Here is an 11,238-nt window from a genome sequence, read left to right as displayed (position 1 = left end):
ACCTGCGGTGTCCAAACGGGCTTGCACCCCTTTATTCGACACCCCTGTGGTGGTTGGAGGTGACAGCAAACCCGAGGCTCTGGCCCTAGGCCTTGCTTCCCACAGCACGGCCTGTGCCTCCCCCCAGGCTTCCCAGGAGGCCGCTCTGGCACTGACCCAGCAGACACCACCTCTCTGTGACCTCCAGGTTTCCTCCAGATTTTACGCTTTTATTATTCAAAACACAGAAGGGGTGAGACACGGCTGCTCGGTCCTCCAGGAGCCTTTATTGATATTTAACAATCAGGTTACACATCCCAGTGCCTGGGATTTGTTCTCAGACACTTCGTGCCACCAGGCTGGTCATTGCCTTTCATTTCCCACAGACTTTCAGAGCTCCAGAAACAGCAGCATGAACAGTGAGCGAAGCTTCCACTGGAGCCAGCCCCAGAGCAAGGGGGTCCGGTGTGAACATCCCAGGGCCCAGGTCGGTCCCTCACACCCAGGTTGGAGCTCAAGTCACTGAAGGAGAAGGCAAAGCTGGGGAAACGTGCAGGGGACAGGCGGAACCTGAGGAAATGCGTGGGTGACGGCCCGAAGCTGAGGAAACGCGCGGGTGACGGGCCGGAAGCTGAGGAAACGCTCGGGGGACGGGCCGGAAGCTGAGGAAACGCGCGGGGGGAACGGCCCCGAAGCTGAAGAAACGCGTGGGGGACGGCCTGTAGCTGAGAAAACGCGGGGGGGACCGGCCCGAAGCTGAGGAAACGCGGCGGGGGGACGGGCCCCGAAGCTGAGGAAACGCGGGGGGGACCGGCCCGAAGCTGAGGAAACGCGGCGGGGGGACGGGCCCCGAAGCTGAGGAAACGCGGCGGGGGACCGGCCCGAAGCTGAGGAAACGCGGCGGGGGGACGGGCCCCGAAGCTGAGGAAACGCGGCGGGGGACGGCCCGAAGCTGAGGAAACGCGGCGGGGGGACGGGCCCCGAAGCTGAGGAAACGCGCAGGGGACGGGCCCGAAGCTGAGGAAACGCGGCGGGGGGACGGGCCCCGAAGCTGAGGAAACGCGCGGGGGACGGGCCCGAAGCTGAGGAAACGCGGCGGGGGGACGGGCCCGAAGCTGAGGAAACGCGCGGGGGGCGGGCCGGAAGCTGAGGAAACGCTCGGGGGACGGGCCGGAAGCTGAGGAAACGCGCGGGAGGAACGGGCCCCGAAGCTGAAGAAACGCGTGGGGGACGGCCTGTAGCTGAGGAAACGCCGGGGGGACCGGCCCGAAGCTGAGGAAACGCGGCGGGGGGACGGGCCTGTAGCTGAGGAAACGCCGGGGGGACCGGCCCGAAGCTGAGGAAACGCGGCGGGGGGGCGGGCCCCGAAGCTGAGGAAACGCGGGGGGGACGGGCCCCGAAGCTGAAGAAACGCGTGGGGGACGGCCTGTAGCTGAGGAAACGCCGGGGGGACCGGCCCGAAGCTGAGGAAACGCGGCGGGGGGGCGGGCCCCGAAGCTGAGGAAACGCGCGGGAGGAACGGGCCCCGAAGCTGAGGAAACGCGTGGGGGACGGCCTGTAGCTGAGGAAACGCCGGGGGGACCGGCCCGAAGCTGAGGAAACGCGGCGGGGGGGCGGGCCCCGAAGCTGAGGAAACGCGGGGGGGACGGGCCCCGAAGCTGAGGAAACGCGGCGGGGGGACGGGCCCCGAAGCTGAGGAAACGCGGCGGGGGGACGGGCCCCGAAGCTGAGGAAACGCGCGGGGGACGGGCCCGAAGCTGAGGAAATGCGGCGGGGGGACGGGCCCCGAAGCTGAGGAAACGCGGGGGTGACGGGCCCCGAAACTGAGGAAACGCGCGGGGGACGGGCTCCGAAGCTGAGGAAACGCGCGGGGGACGGGCCCCGAAGCTGAGGAAACGCGCGGGGGACGGGCCCCGAAGCTGAGGAAACGCGGCGGGGGACGGGCCCCGAAGCTGAGGAAACGCGCGGGGGACGGGCCCCGAAGCTGAGGAAACGCGGCGGGGGGACGGGCCAGAAGCTGAGGAAACGCGGCGGGGGGACGGGCCCCGAAGCTGAGGAAACGCGGCCGGGGGACGGGCCAGAAGCTGAGGAAACGCGCGGGGGTGACGGGCCCCGAAGCTGAGGAAACGCGCGGGGGGGGACGGGCCCGAAGCTGAGGAAACGCGGGGGGTGACGGGCCCCGAAGCTGAGGAAACGCGGCGGGGGGACGGGCCCGAAGCTGAGGAAACGCGCGGGGGACGGGCCGGAAGCTGAGGAAACGCGCGGGGGGACGGGCCGGAAGCTGAGGAAACGCGCGGGGGGACGGGCCCGAAGCTGAGGAAACGCGGGGGGGGACGGGCCCGAAGCTGAGGAAACGCGGCGGGGGGACGGGCCGAAGCTGAGGAAACGCGGCGGGGGGACGGGCCCGAAGCTGAGGAAACGCGGCGGGGGGACGGGCCCCGAAGCTGAGGAAACGCGCGGGGGACGGGCCCCGAAGCTGAGGAAACGCGGCGGGGAGACGGGCCCGAAGCTGAGGAAACGTGGCGGGGGGACGGGCCCCGAAGCTGAGGAAACGCGCGGGGGACGGGCCCGAAGCTGAGGAAACGCGGCGGGGGGAAGGGCGGTGAAGCCGCTGCGGAAGGAGGACGTGAACGCCTGTGGCTGGGACACAGCATCTCCCGACGCCAGCCTCGTGGGGGCCGGGACAGCACCCGGAGGCCGACGCCCACGCTCAGCTCCCCAGAGGGATGCCCACGAGCAGCGCCACACGCCCGGAGCTGCTCCCAGCGCCCACGACGGGGCCTGGTGGTACCCGAGGGCTGTGAACCAGCTTCACTTCTGGGGGCCGGGACCCTTTCACCCCACATGGGAGCTTCGGGCTCCAGCAAACACACTTGCGCCCCACAGCGTTTGCGCCGCTGGCAACCTGGCCCCCTCCCCGACCCCTGCACCGCTGGGCCCTGCCGCTGACCCCAGGGCTCAGCAGAGTCGGAGCCTGCACCGCAAGGCTTATCCCATGGATTTCCCTCAGGGAAAACCACAGCAGCGGTCGGGGGAGGGAGGGGAGAAGCCAGGACCCTTTTCCTCCAGGGCTCGTGAGGCTGTTCCCTCTCTGGCCTGAAGACGTTCAACCCCGGCTCCTACGGGGGCTGGTCCTGGGTTCCCCTCCCTGCAGCCCCTCAGGCTCTGACGGCCTCTGACTGGCCACCCGTGCCCTGCGGGGCCTGGTGGGCTCAGTGCCAGCCCAGGAGCCTTCTCTGCGGCCCCTACTTTATGAGATGGGTGGTGAAGCGCCAGCCTTTCCGAGCGGGGGTGCCTGGGTGCTCTGCCCGCCCCATGAGTTCAGAGCCCACCTCTCACCGCCCCGGACCTGGCCCAGTTGCTGGGTTTCTGGGTGACTTCCCTGTTACGGCCAAGGGAGGGCCTGGAGGCTGAGCCCCTACCCGGACTCACCAGGGGCAGGCACTGGGCCAGGATCCCGGTGCGGGGCACGCAGCGGAAGGGGCTGTCCTCCCTCAGCTGGATGCAGCACTGGCTGCTACACTCCTGGTGGCTGCTGCAGAAGTTGCCGTTGGGCTGGGGAGGCAGCCAGGCAGTGGTCGTGGAGGAGGGGCCCTCTCCTGCTACCCCTGCGCCATCCGCCCCAGCAGCCCGCAGCTCACCTTGCGCCAGGGCACACACTGCAGGAAGATGGTTTGGGATGTGCAGAACTCCTGCGGGCTCTTGTTGTTGCGGACGCAGCAGCTGCTCTGGCACTCTGAGTTGTCCGAGCATCTGTACCCATTGGGCTATGGAACAGGAGACGCCTCATCCCTGCACCCATCCACTCCCTGGCTCTTCCCGGGCAGGTAGGAGGGGGCCATAAGCAGTTTCGCTCCTCTGTCCCCCACCCCCCGCATGCACCTCACCTTCTTCCAGGGCAGGCACTGCAGGAAGATGGTCTTAGGGGTGCAGAGCGTGTGTGGGTCCAGGCTGTTGGTGGTACAGCAGTTGCTCTGGCACTCCTGATGGCTCCTGCATGGCTCCCCGATGACCTGAAACGCCACTCACCAGCTCACTCACCTGTTCCTGTGCAGGGCCTGCAGACCCAGTACTCAGGAAGGGCCTCCCCTCTCTCTGGCTTCTCTGTGTCATCATCCTTCAAACTTGGGTTCCCTGAGAAGTTTCTGGAACAAACACAGACTGCCGTAGCTCTGGCAGGTCAGTGCTGGTGGCCCAGGGTGAGAAAGGGAATGTCTACCGTGAGCGATGTGGAAGAGGGTAAACCAGGGCGCTGAGGGCAAGGATGCAGCAGCAGAGCATGGGCGAAGCTCTTGGACCGGCCCAGTGCCTGGCATTTTACAGGAGAAGAAACAAGCTCAGGGAGGGCGAGCACGGTGCCCGGGATCACACAGCCAGCAGAGGCGAGCTGACAGCCAGGCCTGACCCCCGTGCCAAAGCTTGTAGCCACTCCCCACCCACACACACAGAAGGCACCACCGTGTGCGCGACCTCTGGTCTTGCTTGCTCAGAGTGTTGTGGATGAGGCTATGTCTACTGACGTTACTGCATTCGACCCTAAAACTGAGAGAATTTTTTTTTTTTTTTTTTTTTTTTTTTTTTGAGACGGAGTCTGGCTCTGTTGCCCAGGCTGGAGTGCAGTGGCGCAATCTCGGCTCACTGCAAGCTCCATCTCCCGGGTTCCCGCCATTCTCCTGCCTCAGCCTCCCGAGTAGCTGGGACTACAGGCGCCCGCCACCACGCCCGGCTAGTTTTTTGTATTTTTTTTAGTAGAGACGGGGTTTCACCGTGTTAGCCAGGATGGTCTCGATCTCCTGACCTCGTGATCCGCCCGTCTCGGCCTCCCAAAGTGCTGGGATTACAGGCTTGAGCCACCGCGCCCGGCCGAGAATTTTAAGATAACAATAGGAATCCCATTGCCTGTTAACATAAATAACAACCTTATTAAAAGTGGGTATATTTTCTGGCCGGGCACAATGGCTCATGCCTGTAATCTCAGCACTTTGGGAGGCCGAGGCCAGTGGATCACCTGAGGTCAGGAGTTCAAGAACAGCCTGGTCAACATGGTGAAACCCCATCTCTACTAAAAATACAAAATTTAGCCAGGCGTGGTGGCGGGAGCCTGTAATCCGAGCTACTCAGGAGGCGGAGGCAGGAGAATCGCCTGAACCAGGAAGGTGGAGGTTTCAGTGAGCTGAGATCGCGCCACTGCACTCCAGCCTGGGCAACAGGGCGAGGCTTCATCACACACACACAAATTTAAAAAGTAATAAAATAAAAAAGAAAAATTGGTATATTTTAAAAAACAGAAGTGTGCACCGGTGCAGCTCCCACACGGCCCTGCTCCTTCCTGCCTGGTTGACCGCGGCCGTAGTGGCCCCAGTGCTGCTCCTGGTGCTGGGGTCACCGTCCCATAGCCTCAAATGTGCTTGGGCAGCACAGCCGGGGGTGTGGCCAGGAGAGCGAGTGTGGCCTCTGGGAGGGTTTCATCCAGGAAGACGCTTTGTGTCGCTTTGAGAGCCTCTTGACGGAAGGTGGCAGCCCCTGCGGGCAGGGCCTGAAGGGGCATCGGGCCCCTGGCACCCACCTTATGGGACAGGTTCACCTGCTTCTTCTGCAGCCCATACCCCGCCAAGGACCCCAGCGGCAGGAGCAGCAGCAGTAGCAGCAGCGTCCACCCTGGGCCAGCCATTGGGCACGTGGACCTGCGGAGACCCAGGATTGTGCTGCTTGGCACCTGGCACTGGCATCCTCACTCCCTTCCCGCTCCTTTCTCTTGCAAGACAGACTTTAAAAAACGTAATGGACTTTATTTTCTACAGCAGTTTTAGGTTTACAGAAAAAGTGCAGAGAATATAATTCTCATATATCACCTTCTTTCCCCACCTCAGTTTCCCCATTATAATGCTGCGCTCGTGTGACACATCTATCACCATTGATAGACCCACAGGGACACGCCGTCATCACCTGATGTCCACGGCTCACACGAGGTCGCTCAGTGTGTGCCCGCTGCGGGTTTGGGTGAGTGCATTCTCACAGAATCACCGTTTCAGTATCCTGCAGAGCGGATACTGAATGCCCTGAAAACCCACTGTGCCCTCCCCAGCTGCTGGCAGCCACTGAGCTTTTCACTGTCTCCTTGGTTTTGCCTTTTCCGGAATCCTGTTTGGTTGGAATCGGTCTTAGCCTTCTCGGGTTGGCTTATTTCACTGAGTAAAGTGCAATTTAAGGTTCCTCTGTGGCTTTTCGTGGCATAAAGACCCATTTCTTTTTAGCACTGCATGGAAAATGGATTTAACACATCGAGGCAAAACGTGAAAAATGGATTTTGAAGAACCCTTTTCCCAGCGGACGATGGTGCCCCTGATGAATTTGAACGTGAGCACCTGCTGTGAGCGTGAGCAGGAGCCTCAGCCTGGGGTCCCTCCTGGAGGGGCCCTTACTGCCCAGCCGCGCAGCAGTGCGGGCATCAGATGAGGCAGTGGCATTGCCCTGCATGTGTTTGGTGGCCCAGCCATGCCCACTGTGAGCCCCACGCCCGGACGGCGCCGCCCCCGCCACAGCGACCGGCCCAGGACAGGGTGGACGGCAGGAACCCTTCCTTGGGACTTTTCCAGCAGGGCCCAGACGGAGACGTCATTAGGAGAGTCTCTCTTTTCCTCCCCGGTTCCAAAGCCACACGGGAAAACCCAGTAGGCTCCACAAATCGTGAGAAGTGACTGGAGAGTCCAGACCAAGATCAACATAAAATTCAAAATGATTTCTCCATGAAGTCCATAAATAACCAGAAAATAGACAACGAACACCACTCACGTTAACAAGATAAACCGTTCGTTATGTAAGATGAAGGGCGAATATGAAGTCCACACAAAGTCCACCCTCGGCCTCCCCCTCGGCTCCCTCACCCCATGCTGTGAGATCACTGATCACTCATGGCTGCGATGGGGTCAGGCAGGGTCTCCCTGTCTGTCTCTCCCTGTTTCTCTGTCTCTGTCTCTGTCTCTCCCTCTCTCTATCTCTTTTTGTCTCTCTGTCTCTCTCTGTCTCTCCCTCTCTCTGTCTCTTTCTGTCTCTGTCTCTCTTTGTCTCTGTCTCTCTGTCTCTCCCTCTCTCTGTCTCTCTCCCTCTCCCTCTCTCTCCCTCTCTCTGTCTCTCTATGTCTGTCTTTCTCTCTCTGTCTCTCCCTCTCTCTGTTTCTGTCTCTCTGTGTCTCTATCTCTCCCTCTCTCTCTCTGTCTCTCCCTCTCTCTGTCTCTTTATGTCTCTCCCTCTCTGTCTCTCTGTCTCTCCCTCTCTCTGTCTCTCCCTCTCTCTTTCTGTCTCTCTGTCTCTCCCTCTTTTTCTTTCTCGTCTCTGTCTCTCCCTCTCTCTGTCTCTCCCTCTCTCTGTCTCTGTCTCTTGAATCCCCTTGATTATTATTTTTCTTAAATTCCTCATATTATCTCACATGCATTCAGGGGAAATGTGGAGCTCTGGCCACAACCTATAGCCGCCTGCTGGGGAAGCCACAGCAGGTCAGGACTCGGTCAGTGACCCCACTGCCAACTCAAGACCAGCCAGAGGAACCCAAATATGGATGCCCACCTACCCCATCCCCATCACAGGGCAGCCGAGCCCCGGCAGTGTCCTTATGAGCAGTCCCTGCACCCATACCTCTGCCTGCAGCTGGGCAGCCTCCCTGCTCCCAGCACTCCCTCCTGTCTCCCCTGCCACTGTGTCAGCACCACAAGGTCAGGAACTGATTTTGCCTCCCTCACAGGAAGTAAAAGGTCAAAGGTCTCAGATGCCCCTCGCACCTGATCCTGGAGCCCCGATCCCAGACAAATGAGTCATGTCAACACTTTCCAAGATGAATGGCCACATCCCCAGCCATCGGGCAAGCTTAGTAAGCCGTGTTTCCAGTCATATCAAGCCTATTCAATGTAACTTTGTTTAGAGACAGGGCCTCGCTCTGTTGCCCAGGCTGGAGTGCAGTGGAACAATCGCAGCTTCCTGCAGCCTCAACCTCCTGGGCTGGAGTGATCCTCCCAACTCAGCCTCTGAGTAGCTGGAATGACAGGTGTGAGCCACTGTGCCCGTTCTAAATATAATTTTTAATGTAACTACATAAAAGCTAAATTGAATCACAGCTAGAACTTTTTTTTTTTTTTTTTTTTGAGATGGAGTCTCGCTCTGTCGCCCAGGCTGGAGTGCAGTGGCGCGATTTCAGCTCACTGCAAACTCCGCTTCCTGGGTTCACGTCATTCTCCCGCCTCAGCCTCCCGAGTAGCTGGGACTACAGGCGCCTGCCACCATGCCCGGCTAATTTTTTTTTATTTTTAGTAAAGACGGGGTTTCACTGTGTTAGCCAGGTTGGTCTTGATCTCCTGACCTCGTGATTCACCCATCTCAGCCTCCCAAAGTGTTGGGATTACAGGTGTGAGCCACTGTGCCCGGCCTATAACTTCTTTACATTTCAGGTTTACAGTATCTTTCCTGTACTTGGAACCAGGAAAAACTTTTTTCTGGTCTCAAACCTTTTCACAGACCCTTGCAAAGTTCACAGCCCTTGTTTCCAAATGGAGCACGATGTGCCCGACAGATCAAAGGGCCCTGCTCAGCACAGGAACAGGCAGCTGCCTGTGCTGGGAAAGTCCAGTGTCTAAAAGGTCACAGGTCACATGGTTTGCAGCAGCGTTTTTCACGACGGCCAGAGGGTGGACGAATGTGTTACGTAACCCCTGCCCCGAATGTGGTATGTATGTGCAGTGGGACGTCAATGGTGCTGGAAATGGAAGGCAGCTCAGACCCGGAGGCCACACAGTCACCCTGAGGACCTGATGCTGAGGGAATGAGCCCCTCACAGAAGTTCAAATACCGTTTGATCCCATGTGTGAGGTTCCCAGGGTTGTCAAACCCACAGAGACAGACAGTGCAATGGTGGTGCCCGGGGCGGGTGGGGTGGATGTTGGTGTTTAATGGGGTCGGTTGACATTTGGGAAGATATAAAGCTCTGCAGATGGATGGCAGTGGCAGCTACACAGCAACGTCAACCTGCTTCATGCCACTGAACTGTGCACTTAAAAATCATTAACATGGCCTGGGTGCGGTGGCTCATGCCTGTCATCCCAGCACTTCGGGAGGCCAAGGCCGGCGATCACCTGAGGTCGGGAGTTCAAAACCAGCCTGACCAACATGGTGAAACCCGTCTCTACTAAAAACACAAAGTTAGCCGGGTGTGTTGGCTCATCCCTGTAGTCCCAGCTACTTAGGAGGCCGAGGCAGGAGAATTGCTTGAACCCTGGAGGCAGAGGTTGCAGTGAGCTGAGATCGTGACACTGCACTCCAGCCTGGGCAACAGAGTGAGACCCTATCGCAAAAAAAAAAAAAAAAATTGTTAAAATGATCAACTTTATGTTAAATGTATTTTACTACAATGAAAGCAAAGGTCACAGGCCGACCTCATGAGTGCCCTGGAGGTGCTGTTACCCCTGGGATGGAGGCTCAGTCTTTTCTTTTTTTTTTTTTTTTTGTTTTTTTTGAGACGGAGTCTCGCTCTGTCGCCCAGGCTGGAGTGCAGTGGCCTGATCTCAGCTCACTGCAAGCTCTGCCTCCTGGGTTTACGCCATTCTCCTGCCTCAGCCTCCCGAGTAGCTGGGACTACAGGCGCCCTCCACGTCGCATGGCTAGTTTTTTGTATTTTTTTTAGTAGAGACGGGGTTTCACCATGTTAGCCAGGATGGTCTCGATCTCCTGACCTCGTGATCCGCCCGTCTCGGCCTCCCAAAGTGTTGGGATTACAGGCTTGAGCCACCGCGCCCGGCCTTCTGTTTTTTTGAGACAGAGTCTGGCTCTGTCACCCAGGCTGGAGTGCAGTGGCACCATCTCAGCTCACTCCTAGCTCCGCCTCCCAGGTTCACGCTGTTCTCTTGCCTCAGCCTCCCAAGTAGCTGGAACTACAGGTGCCCGCCACAGTGCTTGGCGAATTTTTTGTGTTTTTGTAGAGATGGGATTTCACCGTGTTAGCCAGGATGGTCTCCATCTCCTGACCTTGTGATCCGCCCACCTCAGCCTCCCAAAGTGCTGGGATTACAGGAGTGAGCCACCGCGCCCGGCTGGAAGCTCATTATTTTCAAATGTTCTATATACATGGGGGTCTCTATTCCGGGATATTTGCTTAAAAATCTCTTGGATCAGACACTTCTTCAGTTTTTCTTATAATTATCAGTATCTAGTTTGTTTCCATAGTAATTCAATCTGCTAAGTAAAAAGCTTGATGCTAAATCTTGTCAAAGACATTACAAATCCCCATAAATCATCTGCAAAACCACAGCTTTCATGTTTTGAGCATAAGCTCCTGGGGCTGGTGCTATAACCCCTGCCCCTACTCTTCTGAGTTTTGAGGGCCCAGGAGGGCCAGGCTAGGTAGCCGGCAGGTAGAGTCATCCCCACAGGGCACCCCGACCAAGGGCAGAGCTGGCTCCGCTCGCTGCAGGGTCGATCCTGGGCTCTGGGCCGTGCACGTGTCCTGTTGACACCCAGAGGACAGGACGTGCGAGTGATTCGTGAGATTGGGCCTCCCTTGCTGAAAACTTCCCTGGTGGCTGACAGCTGCTTGGACATGCAGCGGCCCTACCTTTTTCCGTCAGGCCCCAGCGGCCGCTCTGTGTAGAGGTGAGACAGGCCAGGCTGCAGCTTCTAGATGAGACGCCCCAAAGCAGAGAAGTACCCAGAGCAGGGACCTGGCAGCCCAGCAGCACCGTGGGCACAATCGCAGCCCTGCCTCTTCCTTCTCCTTCTTGCTCCCTCCTTTGGTCCCAGGAGGAAGACGCTCATCTCCCCGCATGAGAGGCTGAGTGTAGGCATCTGGACAGGGGCCAGTCCCACGCAGCTACTGACTCCGGACCACAAAGAAGCTGGAAACCGCAGCTTCACCTCTGCAGCCAAGTGCTGGGACAGTCAGGGCTTGATTTCTCTGTGTTCTGCCCCCACTTCCAACTCAGGACCAACCAGAGGACGCCAAACATGTCCTCTCACCAACCACCGGACACCTCACTCTCCATCAGCCGCCACTGCCTTCCCCACAACACCACCACCACCCTAATCGGCAGACCTGTGTCCCGCCCCCTGCCTGCTGATCTCAGGGTAGGGCACTCCCAAGCTCTGAACTCAGAGCCTGGCCTTGCTCTCGTCTGGATGGTCTTTATTTATCTCTACATGCATCTGCTTATGCAGTAAACATGTAATGGGCTGTTTACTCGTTATTTATTTGTGATCGACCATGTGCCAGGCGCCGTGGCA

At 58.9% G+C, this 11,238-nt stretch overlaps 1 protein-coding gene across 1 annotated transcript; it reads right to left on the bottom strand.

Moving 5' to 3' along the window:
- Positions 1-247: 247 nt before the first annotated feature.
- Positions 248-10,833, bottom strand: LRCOL1 (leucine rich colipase like 1). Its single transcript, XM_010378575.2, has 6 exons — positions 10,574-10,833; positions 5,546-5,663; positions 3,867-3,992; positions 3,621-3,746; positions 3,412-3,534; positions 248-501 (listed from the first exon to the last, which is right to left on the bottom strand). Exons 2-6 carry the CDS (start codon positions 5,648-5,650, stop codon positions 499-501), a joined length of 483 nt encoding a protein of 160 aa, XP_010376877.1. The 5' UTR covers positions 5,651-5,663; positions 10,574-10,833; the 3' UTR covers positions 248-498.
- Between the last annotated feature and the right edge of the window lie 405 nt (positions 10,834-11,238).

Source organism: Rhinopithecus roxellana, chromosome 10 (assembly GCF_007565055.1).
Source record: "Rhinopithecus roxellana isolate Shanxi Qingling chromosome 10, ASM756505v1, whole genome shotgun sequence".
Lineage (NCBI taxonomy): Eukaryota > Metazoa > Chordata > Mammalia > Primates > Cercopithecidae > Rhinopithecus > Rhinopithecus roxellana.
Note: the sequence above shows the minus strand (reverse complement) of the source record. Positions and strands in the feature narration are given on the sequence as shown.

What these genes read in the sequence shown, in the direction of transcription:
- LRCOL1 (XM_010378575.2), bottom strand. Translation starts at nt 5,650, where the DNA reads ATGGCTGGCCCAGGGTGGACGCTGCTGCTACTGCTGCTGCTCCTGCCG. An exon ending in AGGTGAACCTGTCCCATAAG is followed by an intron (nt 3,993 to 5,545) that starts GTGGGTGCCAGG and finishes GTGGCGTTTCAG; the next exon opens with GTCATCGGGGAGCCATGCAG. An exon ending in AGTGCCTGCCCTGGAAGAAG is followed by an intron (nt 3,747 to 3,866) that starts GTGAGGTGCATG and finishes CCTGTTCCATAG; the next exon opens with CCCAATGGGTACAGATGCTC.